Here is a 17695-nt window from a genome sequence, read left to right on the forward strand (position 1 = left end):
AATAGCTTCGGAAATACAGTAAAAGAATGTAAATGTAAATCAAAAAATTATTTAACAAATTATAATTTGACTGACATATATAATAACATCACATTAACATACAGAAAAAATCCACTCTAGTCACCTAAAATGTAAGACTCCATTGAATCATAATTGTCAGGAAAAGCAGAAATGCTTCATGGACACTGAAGTGTTTCGCGTGTGTGTCTCTTTTCAACAGGCCTATTAAACCTGGAGGTGTTACTGCGACAGTTTCTCATCTCTAAAGAAACCCTCTCAGTTCGCATGCTGGATGACAGCCAGGATCCCACTCCGCTCCTCAAGGAGATCCGCGATGACAAGACTGCCACCATCATAGTGGATGCCAACGCCACCATGTCTCACACCATTTTGGAGAGGGTATGACGCTTCTTAACGGCAAATTATTTATTTATCAGTACTTTTATTTTTTTGCTTTGTTTTCCAGTAAAAAATGTGAACATTAATATACTGACGTAAACATAACTCAGAATCTTCGCCTCAGAGACACATTTTCAGAGAATACATCTTTTCGTGTAAAACACATTTTAGATTTTTAAGTTTAGATTTATCCATGACTATTGAAATTGACAACACATAAATATAAAGAATTGTGTATTCGTGACTGAACGGATACGCACACACACCTCGGCAGCAATAAACATCAATGATTATTTTTAGGAAAGTCATATCTCTGCAAATAAAAGAGAAGCTGTAAATGATCAAACGACAAAGAGACGGAAAGAGAGATGATCGAATGCTGCTCGTTGGAAAAAATATTTATGGACTGATGTCCTCTCCATCAACTTTCACCGGCTCGCCTTTTCTTCACCTCTCGTCTCTGTCCAGTGTATTTTGAATCATCTCCTCTATTTCATCTTGTCTTATCTCATCTTGTCTCATCATCTCATCTCTTCTGTTGTCTCTTCTCATCTCTCTCTGTGTTGATTCATCAGGTCTTATCTCATCCGGTCACTTCTCGTCTCCTCTTTTTCCTCTTCCCTTCTAATTTTCCATCTCTGCTCGTCTCTGATTCGATCTGATCCAAAACATTTCGATCGGATTAACAATCTGATCAGGGCTGTGGTTCTCAACCTCAGTTTTTCCACCGCATTCACTCCATTTCGCCTTAATCAAAGTGTCTGATGGTGATGAGAGGCCATTCCACGTCTGTTCCTGTTGCTATGGAGACACCGGGACAAGCAGCGCTGCTTCATTGGTGGATTGTGCGGTTCACAGCGGGATCCTTGTCAGTTTGTCACCCTTACCGTTTTCCTTGTACTCCTCCAACCCAATCAACCACCTTTCTCTCTTTCTCTCTATTCTTATCTCTCTCTCTCTCTCTCTGATTCTTCTCCTCATATATTTTCGTATTCCTCCTTTATCTTCCTTTCTCTTTTTGGAACAAGCATGTGGCAAAGCGGTGGAAAGTTGGAAGATGTTCAGTGTTTCAGCAGCTAGTGTAGTGCAAGCATGCAGGAGGTGTTTGCCAATGTTCACACGGCACAGATCACACACCAGCTTGACTTAAAGGATTCAATTACATGGCCAATTGCAAGGAAAATCTTTCATTACGAAATACTCTACGCAAGGACAAAATCATCATAACATGGAAAAACTCTCAGTTCCCGTGGTCCATTTCCCCTCTCCCTCATTTGAACACAACACCAGTCAAATGAAACGCAGATGGACATTATGTGAAAACTGGCACTGAGTCTGGACCAAAAGGAATATGAGGGCCGTAATACAGACACTCTATCACGGCGTAATGCTACCCAGAGAAAACAGGTGCCCCGCTGTGTTAGGATGACTCATACATTAAAATATAAGAACAAAGCAGAACATTTTGGAAAGTTTCGACCCGCTACAACCATCAGCAGTTTTAAGGCCTCTACAAATTATGCTCTGTCACTTAAGTTGTATATGTCACAGAGGTCACAAAAAGCCACTTTTTCACAGTCGTGCAGCTCTCCCACAGCTGTGAGACTGCACCATTAATAATGTCAGAAGAAAATGGATGGAGGACACATTTTGAACCGCCACTTGCACCGTTTTTAGCCTAGTAACATGAAATGTGTCTTTCTCTACGTGCTGATATTGACAATTTTATTGATCATGGCTACAAGGTTAATGAAAAGATCTGCACGAGCATTTATGGAGAACGTTCTTGAGAAAGCGATAATAATTCAATTTCAGTGTTCTTTTTGTCAAAAAGACCTTTAGGTGTTTCAAAATTGATTATAAAACATCCTAAAGAAAGGTGACACATTCCCTGCTTAATCTCTCTTGCCATCACATTCATTTATTACACGCTAGATCTAATTCTTACTCGGTTTTCTATAGAAATTATTGTTGGCAGTATTCACCCCTGACATTTGATTGTCATACTGTATTTGCCGCTTGGTTTCCTTGGAGACAGCGGAGAATTGATCAATAGAATGGCAATGACAGCACACGAATTTTGTCCTCCTTTTGTTAGCTTTTATCCATCTCTCAACTGGTTTTGCAAACCTTGCCTTTTGATTCTCAATGCAGATTCAGAAGCCATTTAAATTAGCCTAGCAAAGCAAGTGTTTAATGTATGTCTCTCTTTTCTCTTTCAGGCGTCGGAGCTGGGGATGCTGTCGGTGTACTATACATACATCCTGACTTCCTTGGTAAGACGATTTCAGGTTGATGCTCTTTTATGAAAAATAGATGCATTGTGTGTTGTCATGGTGATGGGTTGACTTTTGATTCAAGACTGGATAGGCACATGACAAATTACTGGGGAGAAATGTTTAAGAAACAGAATTCAGAGCAGGTCTCATTCGATGTCCACATTTGATCTAATATCTGTCCAGGGTAAGCATGTACAATAATGAGCTTAAAAGAGATCCAGAGGTGGGTAGTAACGCGCTTCATTACTTCGTCACATTAACTTGAGTAACATTTTGGAAAATATGTACTTTTAAAGTAAAATGTGTGTACTTTTACTCTTACTTGAGTAAATTTCTTATAGAATATCTGCAGTTTTACTTTGTTAAATTGCGTGACATTCCTTCGTTCCTAAATTTTAAAATATGCATTGTAAACACGTTGCTTATTTTAAGGCTGTCGTCTATTTTTACCGGCATTCCCAAATGATCGATTCTTTTGAGTCGATTCCTTTGAAAGCATTAATGGGCAAAACCATTTGAATAGGTTAAGGAATCAGTTCAAATGATTTGTTCAATTCACCACGATCTGAATCATCTGAAGCAGTGGATTACTCACTCCTCGTAGAGTGAAACTTGAGAACACGCCGAACACAAAGAGCGTTGGATGAAGTGGATATGAATCTATATATCTATACAATTAATACGGCAAATGTGTCATATTGTTTGCCAGCAATGATAAACGCCCACCATGACCGCGCGACCTGTTCATCAGACACAGCAACATGCGCGTTACCTGTCAGACACAGTGACGTGTGCAGGAAGAAAACTTGTTGATGACACTGTTTACTGTTTGTTTACAAGTAAGAGCGTTTCACAACACACACATGACACAAAAGGAGAAAACGTGATTTTTGTAAAAAAAATCACTTAAGTGATTACTGCTAATGTTCTGGATCATCTTAGGAAATGCACTAAATTTTTATTTTACATGCAAAACTCTGCAGGATCACTTAAGTTTGACATGGTCTATTATTCTAAATTTGTAACTACATTGACATCAAGACTAGATTCAATTTATAGAAATGCTTGTCTTTTCTGTGATAGTCTATTCTTTAGTTTATGTGTTTACAGTATATTGCGAAGATATCTTCTCATGAGAATTAGAAATATTGATTAAAATGTAATATTAAAATATTGGCGTTAATATTAAACTTATGAAAATTAGGCCTATATTATCAGATATAAAGTAACTAAGTAACTAGCTACTTGAGTTAAAGTAAAAAAGTATCCAATGAAAAAACTACTCAAGTCATTTTTTAAATAGTGACTTTTACTTTTACTTGAGTAACAATTTCTCTAGTTACTTGTACTTTTACTTGAGTAATGATTTTGGCTACTCTACCCACCTCTGAATAGATCTTATTTGTGTCGTTTCTTTCCTATTTATGAAGTTCATGTGCTCATTTATTTGAGAAGAGGATTTCTGTAGTTTTTATTTAGATGGGAGTGTTTATTTTGAGCACTCTATAATGAAACTCTTCGTTTCGAAAATCCGATCCATAACTTTGCCTCTCCACTGCCATCTCTCTTTAAAACATGAAATTGCAGGTCACTTTGCATTCTTATGTTTATGAAGGTTACAGTCAAGTTATGTCAAACTGACATCTCAACTTTAATACATTTTTAACCTAAAATCTTTATTACCCGTTTTGTGTTGGATGGGATGCCATGAGTACTTACTGAATACTACTAACTACTAACTAATAACTTTTATCCAAGAGTTGTCAAAAACGTCTGAATCGATAATGAATGTGCACCAGGCAATGAAAAGTATTTTTTCTTTGTTGGCGGTTTTTAGTAAAGATCAAATAAAATGTAACATCCTTGGTCTATCGCCACCTTATGACTTTAGGGGAACAGTCCAACGGTGGAAATGTGTCTTCACCTAATTTCTATCGGTTTGGCTTTAAATATGCGCTACCGGTCTCTTGTAAGAGGTGTAAATCTTAGTGCTGTTTATAAAGCTTGGAGTTTTTTATTGGAAATCTGAGAGGAGATTATTAAAGAGATGATTTTCATTTTATAAGAGCCAGGGTATTCCAGTAACACACACACATTTGGTTGTATTTCATCTTTGTGATTTCATTAGATCAGAGAGCCCTGGGTGAGATAAACCACAAGTAAATGGAGCCTCTCACATCAGAGAGCAGTGATAAGGGGGCAGAGCCTAATGCACTGAGAGGACAGACAAGAACACTAAGCGAACATGATGTGTACCCTGGATTTTGCTGAAAAGAGCGTACTGATTTAACTGTAGAAATTCGCCTGTGCCATGATGCGTTTTTCAAAACATTTGATCCAAAACAGTTTTAAATTCAGAGCATTGTCAGCGACACACTTCAACACACATGGTACACCACTGCACTTTTCTTCAATTTATTTAGTCTCTCCTCGTTCATGCGTCCCTCACACCAAAGCGGCATCGTCCTCCCATCCTTATGCTGGCATTTTATTACACCATTATCACAGCTTGAAAAAGGCCTGACAAATGCAGACAGCATCCGTCACAAAGCTGGTAATCAGCAAATGACTCAGAGAGCTCTGGCCACGCTCTGGAGAGTAATGAAGCACTCTGCGAAGCAGGTACAGGGAATAATTATTAAACTCATGTGCGTGGGGAAGTAGGCTTCTCAGGTTATGGCAGTTCTGTTGCCAAGTCTCTTTTGTGCCAGTGATGCTCCGTGTCAGCTGTTTGTATGTGTGCTCAGCAGGTGAATGGTCCAGCTTGAAAAAGATTTTTAGCATTTGACGTGAAGCTACAATTTACTTTTTTGTCTGATTTTTCTTATTTAAAATCAAGAGGTAATCTTAACAGATCAGTATAGACACTTCGCCAGTCAAATAAATGAATTATGTATCAGTCAAAAGTTTGGAAACACATCGATTTTTCCACCTTTAAGTATAGTAAACTCATCAAACCCACCAAATTATTAGACAGGACTGTTGTAAATGTGGGAATTACAGTATGTTGTGACTAAAAGCATCTAAAATAAATCAAAATAATGTTATATGTTGGCATCTTTAAGTGGCCTCCCTTTGACTAAATTGTTCTCTAGACATTATATCATTCAGCTTCTTGAGGTCTCACCCTGAGAAGCTTTTTAAAGAATGTGGAAGTAGTTCATCAGTTTTAACATTTTTTTTTCTTTTAGTTTTCTAAATAAAACAACACACACTTTGGCACAATTTTTTTTTATATTTTTAAGATTATAAGAAACATTATAGTGAAGCATTTCCAAACATTGGACCGGTACTGTATTGTATGTGCACGAAATATAACACTTAGTACTATACTTAGATGTCAAAGGTTTTTTCTAATGTTGATTACATTTATTGCTAAATATTGATTTTCAAACATTCTGCCATTAACTATATTAATCAAGTAAGATTTTAGCATGGAAATAAGTTATAAAACAGACAATTTGTCCCACACAGAGATCTGATCTTTGCATCATTCAGTTGTTTCCCGGTACAGTTTGTTCCAAGCATCTTGGAGATGTTCTTGCCACAGTTCTTATGGATTAACGCTGTCTCAGTTTTTTAGTTTCTTCGTAAAATCCAACTCTGTGATGGATCAGACACTTTGTTCATAGAAACATTTCTATTACTGTCAAAGAATGTTTGGCAATCTATTTATAATTTTAATTGTTGCACAAATTGCTTCTATTGTTTTCCCCTAATTTGTACTTCTCTTTGGATAAAAGCGCCTGCTAAATGAGTAAATGTAAAAATGTATACAGGCACACTAAAGCAAATGTTACTGTTTTAATAAACATCTGGATAGAAGATGCAGTTGACACAATATTTAATAATGCACAGCACCATATATGTTGCAAGCAACAATATTGCTGATATTTTAGGACAGTATAGAAGATCTCACGTCTCATTTTTCCTTGTCTGCTGACTTTGGCGACACAGCTCAGAATAGTTTCTCATGTAGTGTGTACGTTCTGCTGGTATCATCAGCTAGTCACTGCGGTCATGATGTTATTTTGCTGTATTACTGTACATAGTATTAAATCTCATGACATTTACGACTCGGGCGTTAAAAAAGTGATTAGTTCCCAGGAGCTAACGTTGCAGATATCAACAATGGAATCTTGCATCTGGGGGCTCATTTGTCATCCATGCTGTTACCATTAAGATGAATAAGAATTTTTCAGGTGTTATAGATGTCCTTAGTACTGACATGCCTTCAAGAGACCAAACTCTATTACAAATCATTTATGTGTGTCGTGAAGTCCAGGCAGAAGGGTAATTTTAAAGTCCAGGATTCAATACATGGATGACTTGGCCTCTTCAGAAGTGGAGATGGCTTTGTGCACTTTCAGATATTAAATCAGTTTGCTGATAATCCTATCCAATTTATGGCTATGCTGGGGTGGAGCATTTTTTCCCAAACAATTTTGTGATCAAGCTGCGAAGCACACGACAACACATCACACCCACATATGGCTTCACATTTCTGTCATCACACCTGAATCCGTCAGTCAAGGGAATAATTCAAGTCCCTGTGGGATCTTGACTCTGATATATTGTTTCTGTACATTAAAGCAACTACAGTGTTACTCCTGCAGAGAATGTAAATCAGGACAAGCTGTGAATCACACTCGACTTACAGCTCGTGAATCATTTTGAAGAATCAGTCATTACTTTTGAGTGCATACGTATACAAATGTATTCCTAGATTGCACTTTCTTTGCATAGTCATTTATTAAGAGACATACATAGTCACAGAAGAGGAGCAGCGCCAAATGTCCAATATTAAAGAAAACAGGTGATCTGGTGCGTAGATCCATAAAACATATGGCCTAAAGGAAAAATCTTCATACGGTTATATGCAGGGCTTACATATCCTTAAAAAATATTTATTTAATGCTTCATCATAGACAATAGAAACCAGTGAAAAGTGCAAAATGTTTTCGAGACACAGCTCTTCCTCATTGCCAGATCGATTAGTGCACGCCGCCACCCATTAAAAACTTTACCATGGACATCATAATATGTGTGCAGGCACAAAAACAATACAATATCTACGTACTTTACCTTAAAAGGTTCTTATACATATATTAAGGTAAAAACTCCTTACTACAAAATGTACAAAAACATTATAGTACTAAAAACTTAAATACATACAGCAGAAATGCATTTAAATGCACAAAACAATGTACATAAAATATGTGAACTAAAAAAAGAGACTCCAAAATGTTTTCTTTTATACATGATATACCCATAAATATTATAACTGATTTTTATATGGGCATACATACATCGAAAAAACAATTCAAAACCAATTCCTCATTCATACAAAGGGCATATAAAGTACTATTTAGTACTATTTAGTCATTTTGGCAGACGCTTTTATCCAAAGCGACTTACAGTGCACTTATTACAGGGACAATCCCCCTGGAGCAACATGGAGTAAAGTGTCTTGCTCAAGGACACACTGGTGGTGGCTGCTGGGATCAAACCAGCAACCTTTTGATTTACCAGTTCAATGGTTTAACCCACTAGACCACCAGCTCCATAGTAGTCTTACTCGCTCATGTATTCTACACATTTCTCTGGTATCTGGCTATATGTACGTAGTATAGTTATCACAACATTTTTTTTTTACAAATAATTGAAAGGAACACACTGACTGCTCTACTATTTATATTATTTGAAAAAATAGCTCTGGTCACTCCCAACATGTGTTGTTCTCATATACTTGCTTCCCTATGATATATTCCCTTATTGTTTTACAATTTTTGTAAGTCGCTTTGGAATAAAAGCCTCTGTTCAAAGCCTAAATGTAATGCAATGTAAATGTAATGTAGTTCTCTTCTTTAGAAACTTGCAATTTTCCGAAGTTACACATCTATTTCAATCTCATCCTCATTATTACAAAGGAACAGTTACATCCCTGTAATTTAATACAACATCCTTCCACTTTCATCAGAAATCAGGTTCAGTAGGTTAATTGCAATAATGAAAGGAAAGGATTGAAGTCATTTTACTATAATTACAAGATGTATTCTGTGTTTGTGACTACCATACTTGTGAGCAGTTAAAGGGACTGGTGCTTTGTGATTTTATGGAGATTTTTTTCTCCCATCTGTCCTTGACTTACACCTAGAATGTTTCTACATCTGTCATGTTAACTTACAGAATAGAATCGCACCCTTCAAATAGTGTTTAGTTTGATCACATGTATAAAAGACAGATACAGCTGTTCGATTACTTCAGAAAACATACAACGATGGGTGGCGGGGATGACAAAAGTTATAACTTTTAAAAATGATCCTAAATGAAGGAGAATAGCGGAGTTTACATCACAACTATACCAATACAGATTCCAGACACAATATTGTTGGAATCATTAATGTACGAATTACAGATGGAAGTGGTGTTTTAATGGGGGATATAATACTTAGTGATATATTACTAACATATTACAAGTATGAGCAAGCTGGCAAGATATGCTTTGCGTCCCTGTGATGTGATGAACGCACCTTCAGAGAGCAGCATTTGCAGAGACATTTTTAAAGGAAAGACTTTTCAGCAATGAAGTCGTAAAGCAACACCTGTGCTGTGTTTGTTGTGTTTAGCACAAATAAAGATTAAGACACTAATGGACTGTTATTCTTTTCTGTACTGACCTAAAAGTTTACAAGAAGGATCACGGCCAACCAAACTCTGCCCGATGTTACTCTCTCTCTCTCTAGAAATGTCATTACTACAAATTTCTCAGTAAATATATACACTTATAGCCTACACTACGTTTAGGTTAGCTATACATCAATTTGTTTGAAAGTAGTAATAACCTACTGCGTCACGCGAATTAAGGATTAATGTAATGTTATCGTCTGCTGGACGCAAATATAGGTACAATTATTGTTACACTTATCTTAAATCCTGAATGTATCTCTCGAATGCATTATTGCAGAACTCTCTGTCTGAATTCAGCATGTCATTTTTCCAGAAATGCTTCCCTATTTCCCCAGGGAGTGCACAAATTTACAATGGGAAGGCTTTGCTGACACCGAAAGCTTGTCAAAGCAACAGGAACCAAGGGTCAGTTGATGTGTTCCCGGCACATCTGTTGAAACACGTGGCACAGATGTGTGTGAGTTCATCACATGTTTCAGAACCAGACTATTTCATGCGATAAGAAAAATGAAGAGATGATGACAGCCTCACACACAGAGCTCACAGGAGTAATTATAAGCTTCCTTATGGAGAACACATTAGGAACCTGGGGTTCCGATTAATTGTATATTAACCACATAAATTGAAAAGAAAGAGAATTCTGCTCTGCTCTCTTTGCTGGAATTGTAAAGAAGAAAATTATATGGAGCACTTTAATCATTTTTGACTTGAAATTATATACTTTAATAATTTGTAACATACTAAATCTAAAATAATAGTGTTCAATTTATGTGAAGTGAACTGCCTGAAAGCTGCTTTAAGCAATGTAAGGTCAATCATCACAATAGTGATTCAGTTCCCCTGAAACTTTGCAGTGTTTTGTGGGGCATAAAAAAAGGTTCCAGTACAATCTTCCTACCTATCATTATTTGGCCGAACATGTAGCTCTGCCCTAAACTCATGCTATTGTTAGATAGCCTCCACCAAGTTTTCTGTTTGGCTAACACACAACTCCGGTGTCTGGATGGCATTGGTGAAGCAATGCCAGATTTTTGTTGTCTGCTGCATTCTCCACAACCCAGAAGTCAGAACCAGGCTGCATTATGTGGAATTGAATAGTGTTTGTAGCGTTACTTGATTTGCATAATTCCTTTAGTAAACCAGACACTAAAACAACACAGACAGCATGTGCAATTAAACAATGTTTTTCTTAGAAATGATTCCCCGCTATCTCTTTTCACCAGAGATGTTAAATTAAATCTCACTTTAAATTATATGTACACACTGTTCAAACATACTGTATGTTTAGGGTCATTTACTCATTCTTGATTAGGATTTTAAGCACATTTTAGAATACATCAACAGAGATGCTACTATGGGAATATGTTGTCAGAATTTCAAGATGTATTGTGGACATTTCAGTCCAGTGTCAAACCTCAGGAGTGAATTTGTGAAGGACTGACAGCATGACAAGACGCAATAAAACTGATAAGGTTATCACATACATTTTTTTTTTTGAACTTTTCCTAAATACATGTAGAAATATAGCTGTTGGATTGTTTAAAAGTGAATATTAACTTGTTTTCTTTGCAGTATGTAAGGCCTGAAAAAATACATAGCTTTTCACCTGTTTCTCCAGTTTTCTCGCAAATAAATGCAAACAAAAACAATATTTGAAATCTGGGAAAATACTGTAAGTAGTCGACCGAATTAAACAAAATTATCCATTTACTTAAACACATACCTATAAATAAATAAACCGTTTTTTTCCACGGTTGTATGTTTGCCAACATTTTCTACTTGAAATGTATATGTCATAATAAAGGATAAATATAGAAAGAACAGTTCTCTGAATGTTTCCGTTTGTTCAGAGATTTAACATTTGAAGCTTTTAGTCTTTTTACGCATAGCCTAACTTTGGCTGTGACAGACAAGTACAGAAAAAAGCGGCTTTGTCATGGTTTGTAAACAGGAGGACCCATTGTTGTAAAGCTTTTTCAATCTTTGAAAGCTCTGGCTCTTGTTCAGAGGTAAATCAGGGGACATAAGGTAACAGGCTGTGAGCTATAGTCAGGAGGGACTGGAGACCAGACGGAAGAGACTTCGACAATAACAATAGACACTGTGTTTATGGAAGTGCACTACATGAATGAAGACTTGGGCAGCATCTCCCAACAACAGTATTTCTGTGGAGCGTGGAGGCGTTTTGTCATGACAGTCCGCTCTTAAAGGTTTTGCAATGGCCCTATGAGGTCCAGCCTCTCATGACACTGATGAATGGGCTGCCACGCCATTCGCCTGTGTAATTTGTTTTTTAATCAGTTGTTGCCGGTAGGAGACAGACAACACTAGTATGCATCTTGTCACTCAAGGAATATGAAAGTTTAACCTGTTGTAGGATGTTTACAAAGGTATTTACCATTTTTAAAGGAATAGTTTGCCCTAAAAATGATGTCATCAAGTGTTTCAAACTTTATTGAAATTTCTATGTTATGTTGAAGACAAACAAAGATATTTGGAAGAATCTAGCAAAGCAAACCATTCTGGGACACTTTTGACTAACATTGTTATTTTTCCAACTATAGTCAATGAGGACCCAGACCTGTTTGGTTGCAAACATTCTTCCAAATATCTTTCTTGGTGTTCATCAGAACAAATATTTTTTTTCTACCTGTTTCAATGTTAGGAACAACTTGAGATGTGCAAATGATGACAGAATTGTTTTTTCTTGAGTGAACCGTCCCTTTAAGATGCCGGATAAATCATTATAGAGATGTAAACATGCGAGTCGGGATTTGCCTTTTAATAAAACCTGTAGACATAGATCTCTAAGTTGATTGACCGATTTGATTCATTTGTTTAGACCTAAATGAATCGTGATGGTTTGCCTAATACCTAATTCAATTTATGGATTGATTGATTAATCAACTCATAACAATCAAGTGAATGTTAACATTAAATATAAATTGATGAAAGCATTTATGATGTCTTACATCTGTTACAAGTTTTTCACATTTCTTAGCTACCTAACAGTTGGCTGTTCATAAGCTAAACGTAGTGGTCAAATTTATTTGTAGTACAAAATGGCAGTCTGCCAAAATGATGTATCATTTTACACAAAGTGAGGTCGTATTTATAACTAAGGGTAATTTGTAAACATCTTGAAATTGTAGGTAATTTTTATAGAGTAGTTAGTGGTTTCTGCCACATTTGGGCTGTTCGGTACTCAGCAATCTTTGTTTTTTCTGTCAAAGTGCTTTGAGAATCTGAGAAAGATGGAGGTATAAAAACTATAATTAGCTCAACAGTAAAACGATGAGAGTTAATGGGAAGTCGGCACCATGACCTGTTCTTACACAGCGGAGCTGTTCTTCATGCGGGCGTGAATGTTTGTATGTGTGTAAGCATCTGCCATTCTTCATTTATTCATGCGCTGTGATCTCTCGCCGCATAAAACAGCCTCGTTTTCAAGTGTCTTTTCCACTGAGAGGGCTGACCGGCATGCCTGTGTGAGCGAGAGGCAGAGAATTATGGGGGTCTCAGAAGGGGTCAGTGATAAGCCTGCCGTAGTTGGATCGCCCCGTGGTCACTGATGGAGAGGAAATGAAGAGAGACAGGCTTGTTTAGTGCAGCCGTCCGAGCCCGTCTACTCCCATCAGCCCAGTCTGTCTGTGCTGTTTACCCCCTATAATTCAGCTCTGCATCCAGCCCTGGGCCGAGCGGAGAGGAGGTGTTCAGCTGACCTGGTAAAGAGACCTAATCAGCCGTTCTCCACAGCATTAGCTTATGTCGCTCTTTTTTATGCAGGAAAGAGCCGTAATTTGCCACTTTTTCGCTTGCTTTGTCCATTGTGTGTTTTCTTTGCTTACTTTTGGCATGCTCAGCGAGCGGCAATCAATTCCCAGGCAAGGCCGGAAACTACGCAAATATTCGTAGGCCTACGCAAGGTGCGCCTGCAGAGACTAATGAGCAATTACGCTCGTCATTTGGCCGCCATTAAACAGATCGTCGAGAGATGCGCATGGGCCTCCGGGGACAAATGAATTTGTTCCTCACAAATCAATCTTTACCCGATTTGCCCGATAGGGGTTTATGAGACAGACCATGTGTTCCGCATAACATTCATTCAGAGAACCACCTGCAGGGAAAGGCCTCATAGACGAGAAGGTCATGAATAATCGAGAAACAATCGCTCCGTTTGGATAATGGCTGCGTCTGAATTAGCCGTGATCGCGCAATCACAGGAGAGGCTTTCCATTTACGGCGGAGCGCTGTAAGCGGCGCCCTAGTGTTGTTCCGGTACACCATGTCGAGCATCCTTCCAATCGGCCTTATTAAGGAGAGTGGGCATAAATAAAGCGCTATCAATTGATATTTGGATGGCTTTAATATGGGCTGAATAGATTTCCTCAAGCATCTGTGATTTCATATTTGAAGCTTTGCTCTTCAACAAGAGGATTAATATTTGGGGCGGCACTCTGAAGCATACGTTTAGCTGTAGTACCAGCTGCCTATCTCCTATATCTCTTTCTCTCTTCCTATGGTGCTCTCCTAATCCTTTTCTCTGTCACTCTTTTCCCTCAGTCATAAACTCCTCAAAGTGAATTGTTCTCCTAAATTCCAAACTGTTCGGTTTGATTAAATAAATCACATGAGCTGAGAGGCACAGCTCCACTGCATGAGCCAGTGAGAAGCTCTGATGTCATTTGAAGGTTGTGTGATGGGAGATCACAGATGATGCTCATTGGTTTTCCGCAAGGGTCGACTCTCGCACTTTACGGCCGTCGTCGGCAACCGCAGGGTTGCTCGTTCTCCTTTCTCTGTTTGCTTTGTTCTTCCTGTTTAATGTCCCCACCACATTGATGTGCCCTACGCTTCGAGCTGAGATCAGAGTCGCATGCAGATGCAAGCGGTGGGTAAGGAAACTTACAACTTTACAATAGCCCCAGAATACTAAAATGATAAAAGAAATTACTGACCAAGGGTTCAAAATTATTTTCTTTTTTTCTACATTTACTTATTTGTGTGTGTTAGCAATAATGATTTTTGTTTCGTTCTGCAAACTACTACTAACGACACCAAAGTTTATAATAAAATGTTATGTCACATTTACTAAAAACACTAATGTTGAGAACGGTCAATGAACCTACAAAACGTTAAAATATTTGTTTAACATGTTTAATGTTGTAGGCATGGTCAAATAAAACAAAATTAACCTGACAAAATTCTTTCTATTATTCATAATATTATTCATAATTATTCAAAAACATTATTCATATAACAAGATTATAAAAATAAAAATTAATACATTTTAAAAATGAAACATATTAGATTTATTTGGAGCAATGTAATTCAATTTCGTCATAAAGTTTTCCTTAATTTAATTAAGTTCGTTTAACACATTTTTTTTTAGTGTAGCAATGCTGGTCAAGGCAAATCTGAAGTGGTCTCTTAATTTTTTCCATGGCTGCAGATGACAAACATTTTAGGTAAAATCATTTTTCATTCGTGTTAACATATTTTTAACCACTGCATTTCTGAAGCCGCATGCAATATTTAAACCCACATGGACACACTAGAGTAGGAAATCTCATTTTCCACCAGCCCTGTGACTCGAGTCATTTCCCCGACCCCTTTCTAAAACACTTGTTTCACTCTGGGACCTCCATTGGTCCAACATTCTGTGACCTCATTTACTGTCTAATCAGGTCATAAAAACCAGTTCACAGCATGATTAACTCAAGTTTATGACTGTGAGCTTCATATACGCCCAGTTACGCCCGCTCGGGCTCCAGTGAGTGAAATGACCCAAACACATTAAGGTGATAACATTCACAACACATGGATCTGTGTGTGAAGTCGTTTGGCTGAGTTATGGAGGTGGAGTCAGAAGCTTGTTTATCAAACACACAAATCATTATTCAGGTGTGGGTTTTTTCATGTGTTTGGATCTAAAGCTCAGCAGTCAATAGAGTGTGTAATGAATGATATGCTGTAATAGGCTATGTGAGAACGTGATTGGAAAGACTGTAAAATCTGACTGGCATTTGTGGCTTGTACGTTTAATGCTTTGCCATTCAGGCAGCAATGAAAGCCGACTTGGCAGTCGAGTGTTGAGCACAAACCAAATGCAAGCATACCGACATATGACTTGAAACTAGTGCAGAAACTTTCATTTCATTTTACAGCAATGTTTCTTTGTTTAGAATTTTTCAAAATGAATTATTCATGGATGAATTACATTTCCAGTCTGCGTGGATTTCTGAATCCTAGTGTATTTAAAATGTATCTAAAAATAGTCATTCTATTTAGCAAACTTCATTGGCAGTGCTTGACTTTGTTGCATGTCATAAGCCTTGTTGCATATTGATTAGTTTCTGGCAGTTTGATTGCAGTCATACTTCCCCTCTTGCTTTGATTACTCCCTGTTGACAAATCCATTGAGCTGATAGCACTCACTACGAGTCCCTGATGCCAGCAGATAAGTGTGGACTACATTCATTCTTTGTGTGAAGAAATTCATAAACGTCCCCCAGGCAATAAGCTCATGATTTACAGCTCCCTTGTTTTATAATTATCTTAAGCGCACGGGACCCCCTTGTCCGCTCCTGCTAATTACACAATTGGGGGATTCGTTTCTGCAAAAAGTAGGGAAAGATCAGTCTTGCTTTTAATTTCTTGGCCAGTAAAAAACACAAGGTGTCGCCTGATCTTTGCCACTGGCTGTATTGATTTCATTAAACTTGCAAGCAATGCCAGTACCCCACTCTTCACCTTGAGTGATTGAGGGCTTTTTCTATCACGTGCAACGTCAAGCTACCAGCTCTACACAGAATTGCCATGAAGGACTTCAGTTTGAGATAAAATATGCATGAAACTTTTGATTGATTGCTGGAAGCTCAAGAACGCCCAGTGAAAGCAAGAAATGACAGCTGAAATAATAAGAATCCAGAAAACAAAAGAAAATGCTTGAGAAAAAAAATGAAATACTTTTTCTTTTTGTTCATGGAAGATATGAAAAAAAAACAGATTATCAATATTTCATATCCATGTAATCCATGCATTTGTTTTTTTCCTAAACATCCTATGGATGCTGTCGAGGTTTATTTCCTGGTATTGACTGGCTGACGGCACACTTCTTTTTATCAAAATCCAGGAAAACCATTTCATAAATGCTCACATTGATTTTGGATTACGTTCATCATTGCGCATGTGACCAAATATCACATAGAAAATCTAAAACTGCACCTTCAACTCTTTCTCGTGTGCTCTGCAGAGATCTGTGAAGTGGTGAAACTCCACGTTGCTGTCATACTGATAGTGTGTGAGAGCTGGTCCATCCAGCTGGGATTTAATCTCAGGTGTTGGACAACATGCAAGACAGACCATTATATGTGATAAAGGTGAGGTAGACCTGGACCAGCTACATGGAGAGTTCCCAATAGAAGAGATTTGTGTGGGATGAATCACCAATCCCTGGGGTATTTATATGTGTCCGGTACAAAGATATCCATCCAACCGTGTGGGTAGACATACTAGTAATTGACCACCTCGCAGCGTGAAACCCAATAGCGGATTATTTGGTTTTCTGTTGACAAATCGCCCAATTAAATTTGCATAACTTGACACGTTACACCTCTCTTTGTAACACCTACATGGCACCATCAGTTTTCACGGCTGTTGACGTGGAACATCTTTCAACAGTTAATAAAGGCGGGAAATGTGTGAAATAACAAGTGTGAGCTGGCCATAGTGCTGAATGACAACTCTACAAAGAGACACACACCATACCCAGACTTTCTTGCTTCAAGACACTATTCATCATAATTAAATATAGCAATAAGCGAGTAGTTTTAATTTGATAGAGGTTTTATTGTGTAGTTTCCACTGTTTGATTTGTTTTGGTCAAAATAACCTAGAGGAATAATAAGCTGATGAGAAAAGGTCAACACATAGGACAACAAACTATTCCATTTCTCTCCAACTGTTTAGTATTATTTTTTGAAAAAGCAATAACAAAAGGAATGTAGTCCCTTTCTTACAGCAAATTACCCATTTAAGAACAATAGGACCTTGGTCCAGTTGCATCAAACCCTTTGAGATGTATCTTTATTATCATCAGTTTTTTTAAGGGCTTTATTATTTACTCAATTTATTGTTTAAAAAATGTATTTTGTTCTACCATTAAGTAGATACAAATATATTACTTTATCTTAACTCAAAAGTATTTTACTAAAAACGGTTGCGTTTGTCAATTTTTGACCCAATGCTGGCGTGAATTAACTCTTATGTATCTTGAGCGTGGGCTGCAAATTTCCTAGATGCTCCTAATTTTATAACACCGCAGG

At 37.5% G+C, this 17695-nt stretch overlaps 1 protein-coding gene across 3 annotated transcripts in view; it reads left to right on the forward strand.

Annotated features, from left to right (window-relative positions):
- Nucleotides 1–17695, forward strand: part of grik4 (glutamate receptor, ionotropic, kainate 4) — a 275509-nt gene that overhangs the window by 198101 nt on the left and 59713 nt on the right. For all 3 annotated transcript variants that reach the window (XM_056756694.1, XM_056756693.1, XM_056756692.1), the window contains 2 exons: nt 221–399; nt 2622–2675. In XM_056756694.1, the coding sequence (XP_056612672.1) occupies nt 221–399; nt 2622–2675 (233 nt within the window). The remainder of the gene's footprint in view (nt 1–220; nt 400–2621; nt 2676–17695) is intronic.

Source organism: Triplophysa dalaica, chromosome 9 (assembly GCF_015846415.1).
Source record: "Triplophysa dalaica isolate WHDGS20190420 chromosome 9, ASM1584641v1, whole genome shotgun sequence".
NCBI lineage: Eukaryota > Metazoa > Chordata > Actinopteri > Cypriniformes > Nemacheilidae > Triplophysa > Triplophysa dalaica.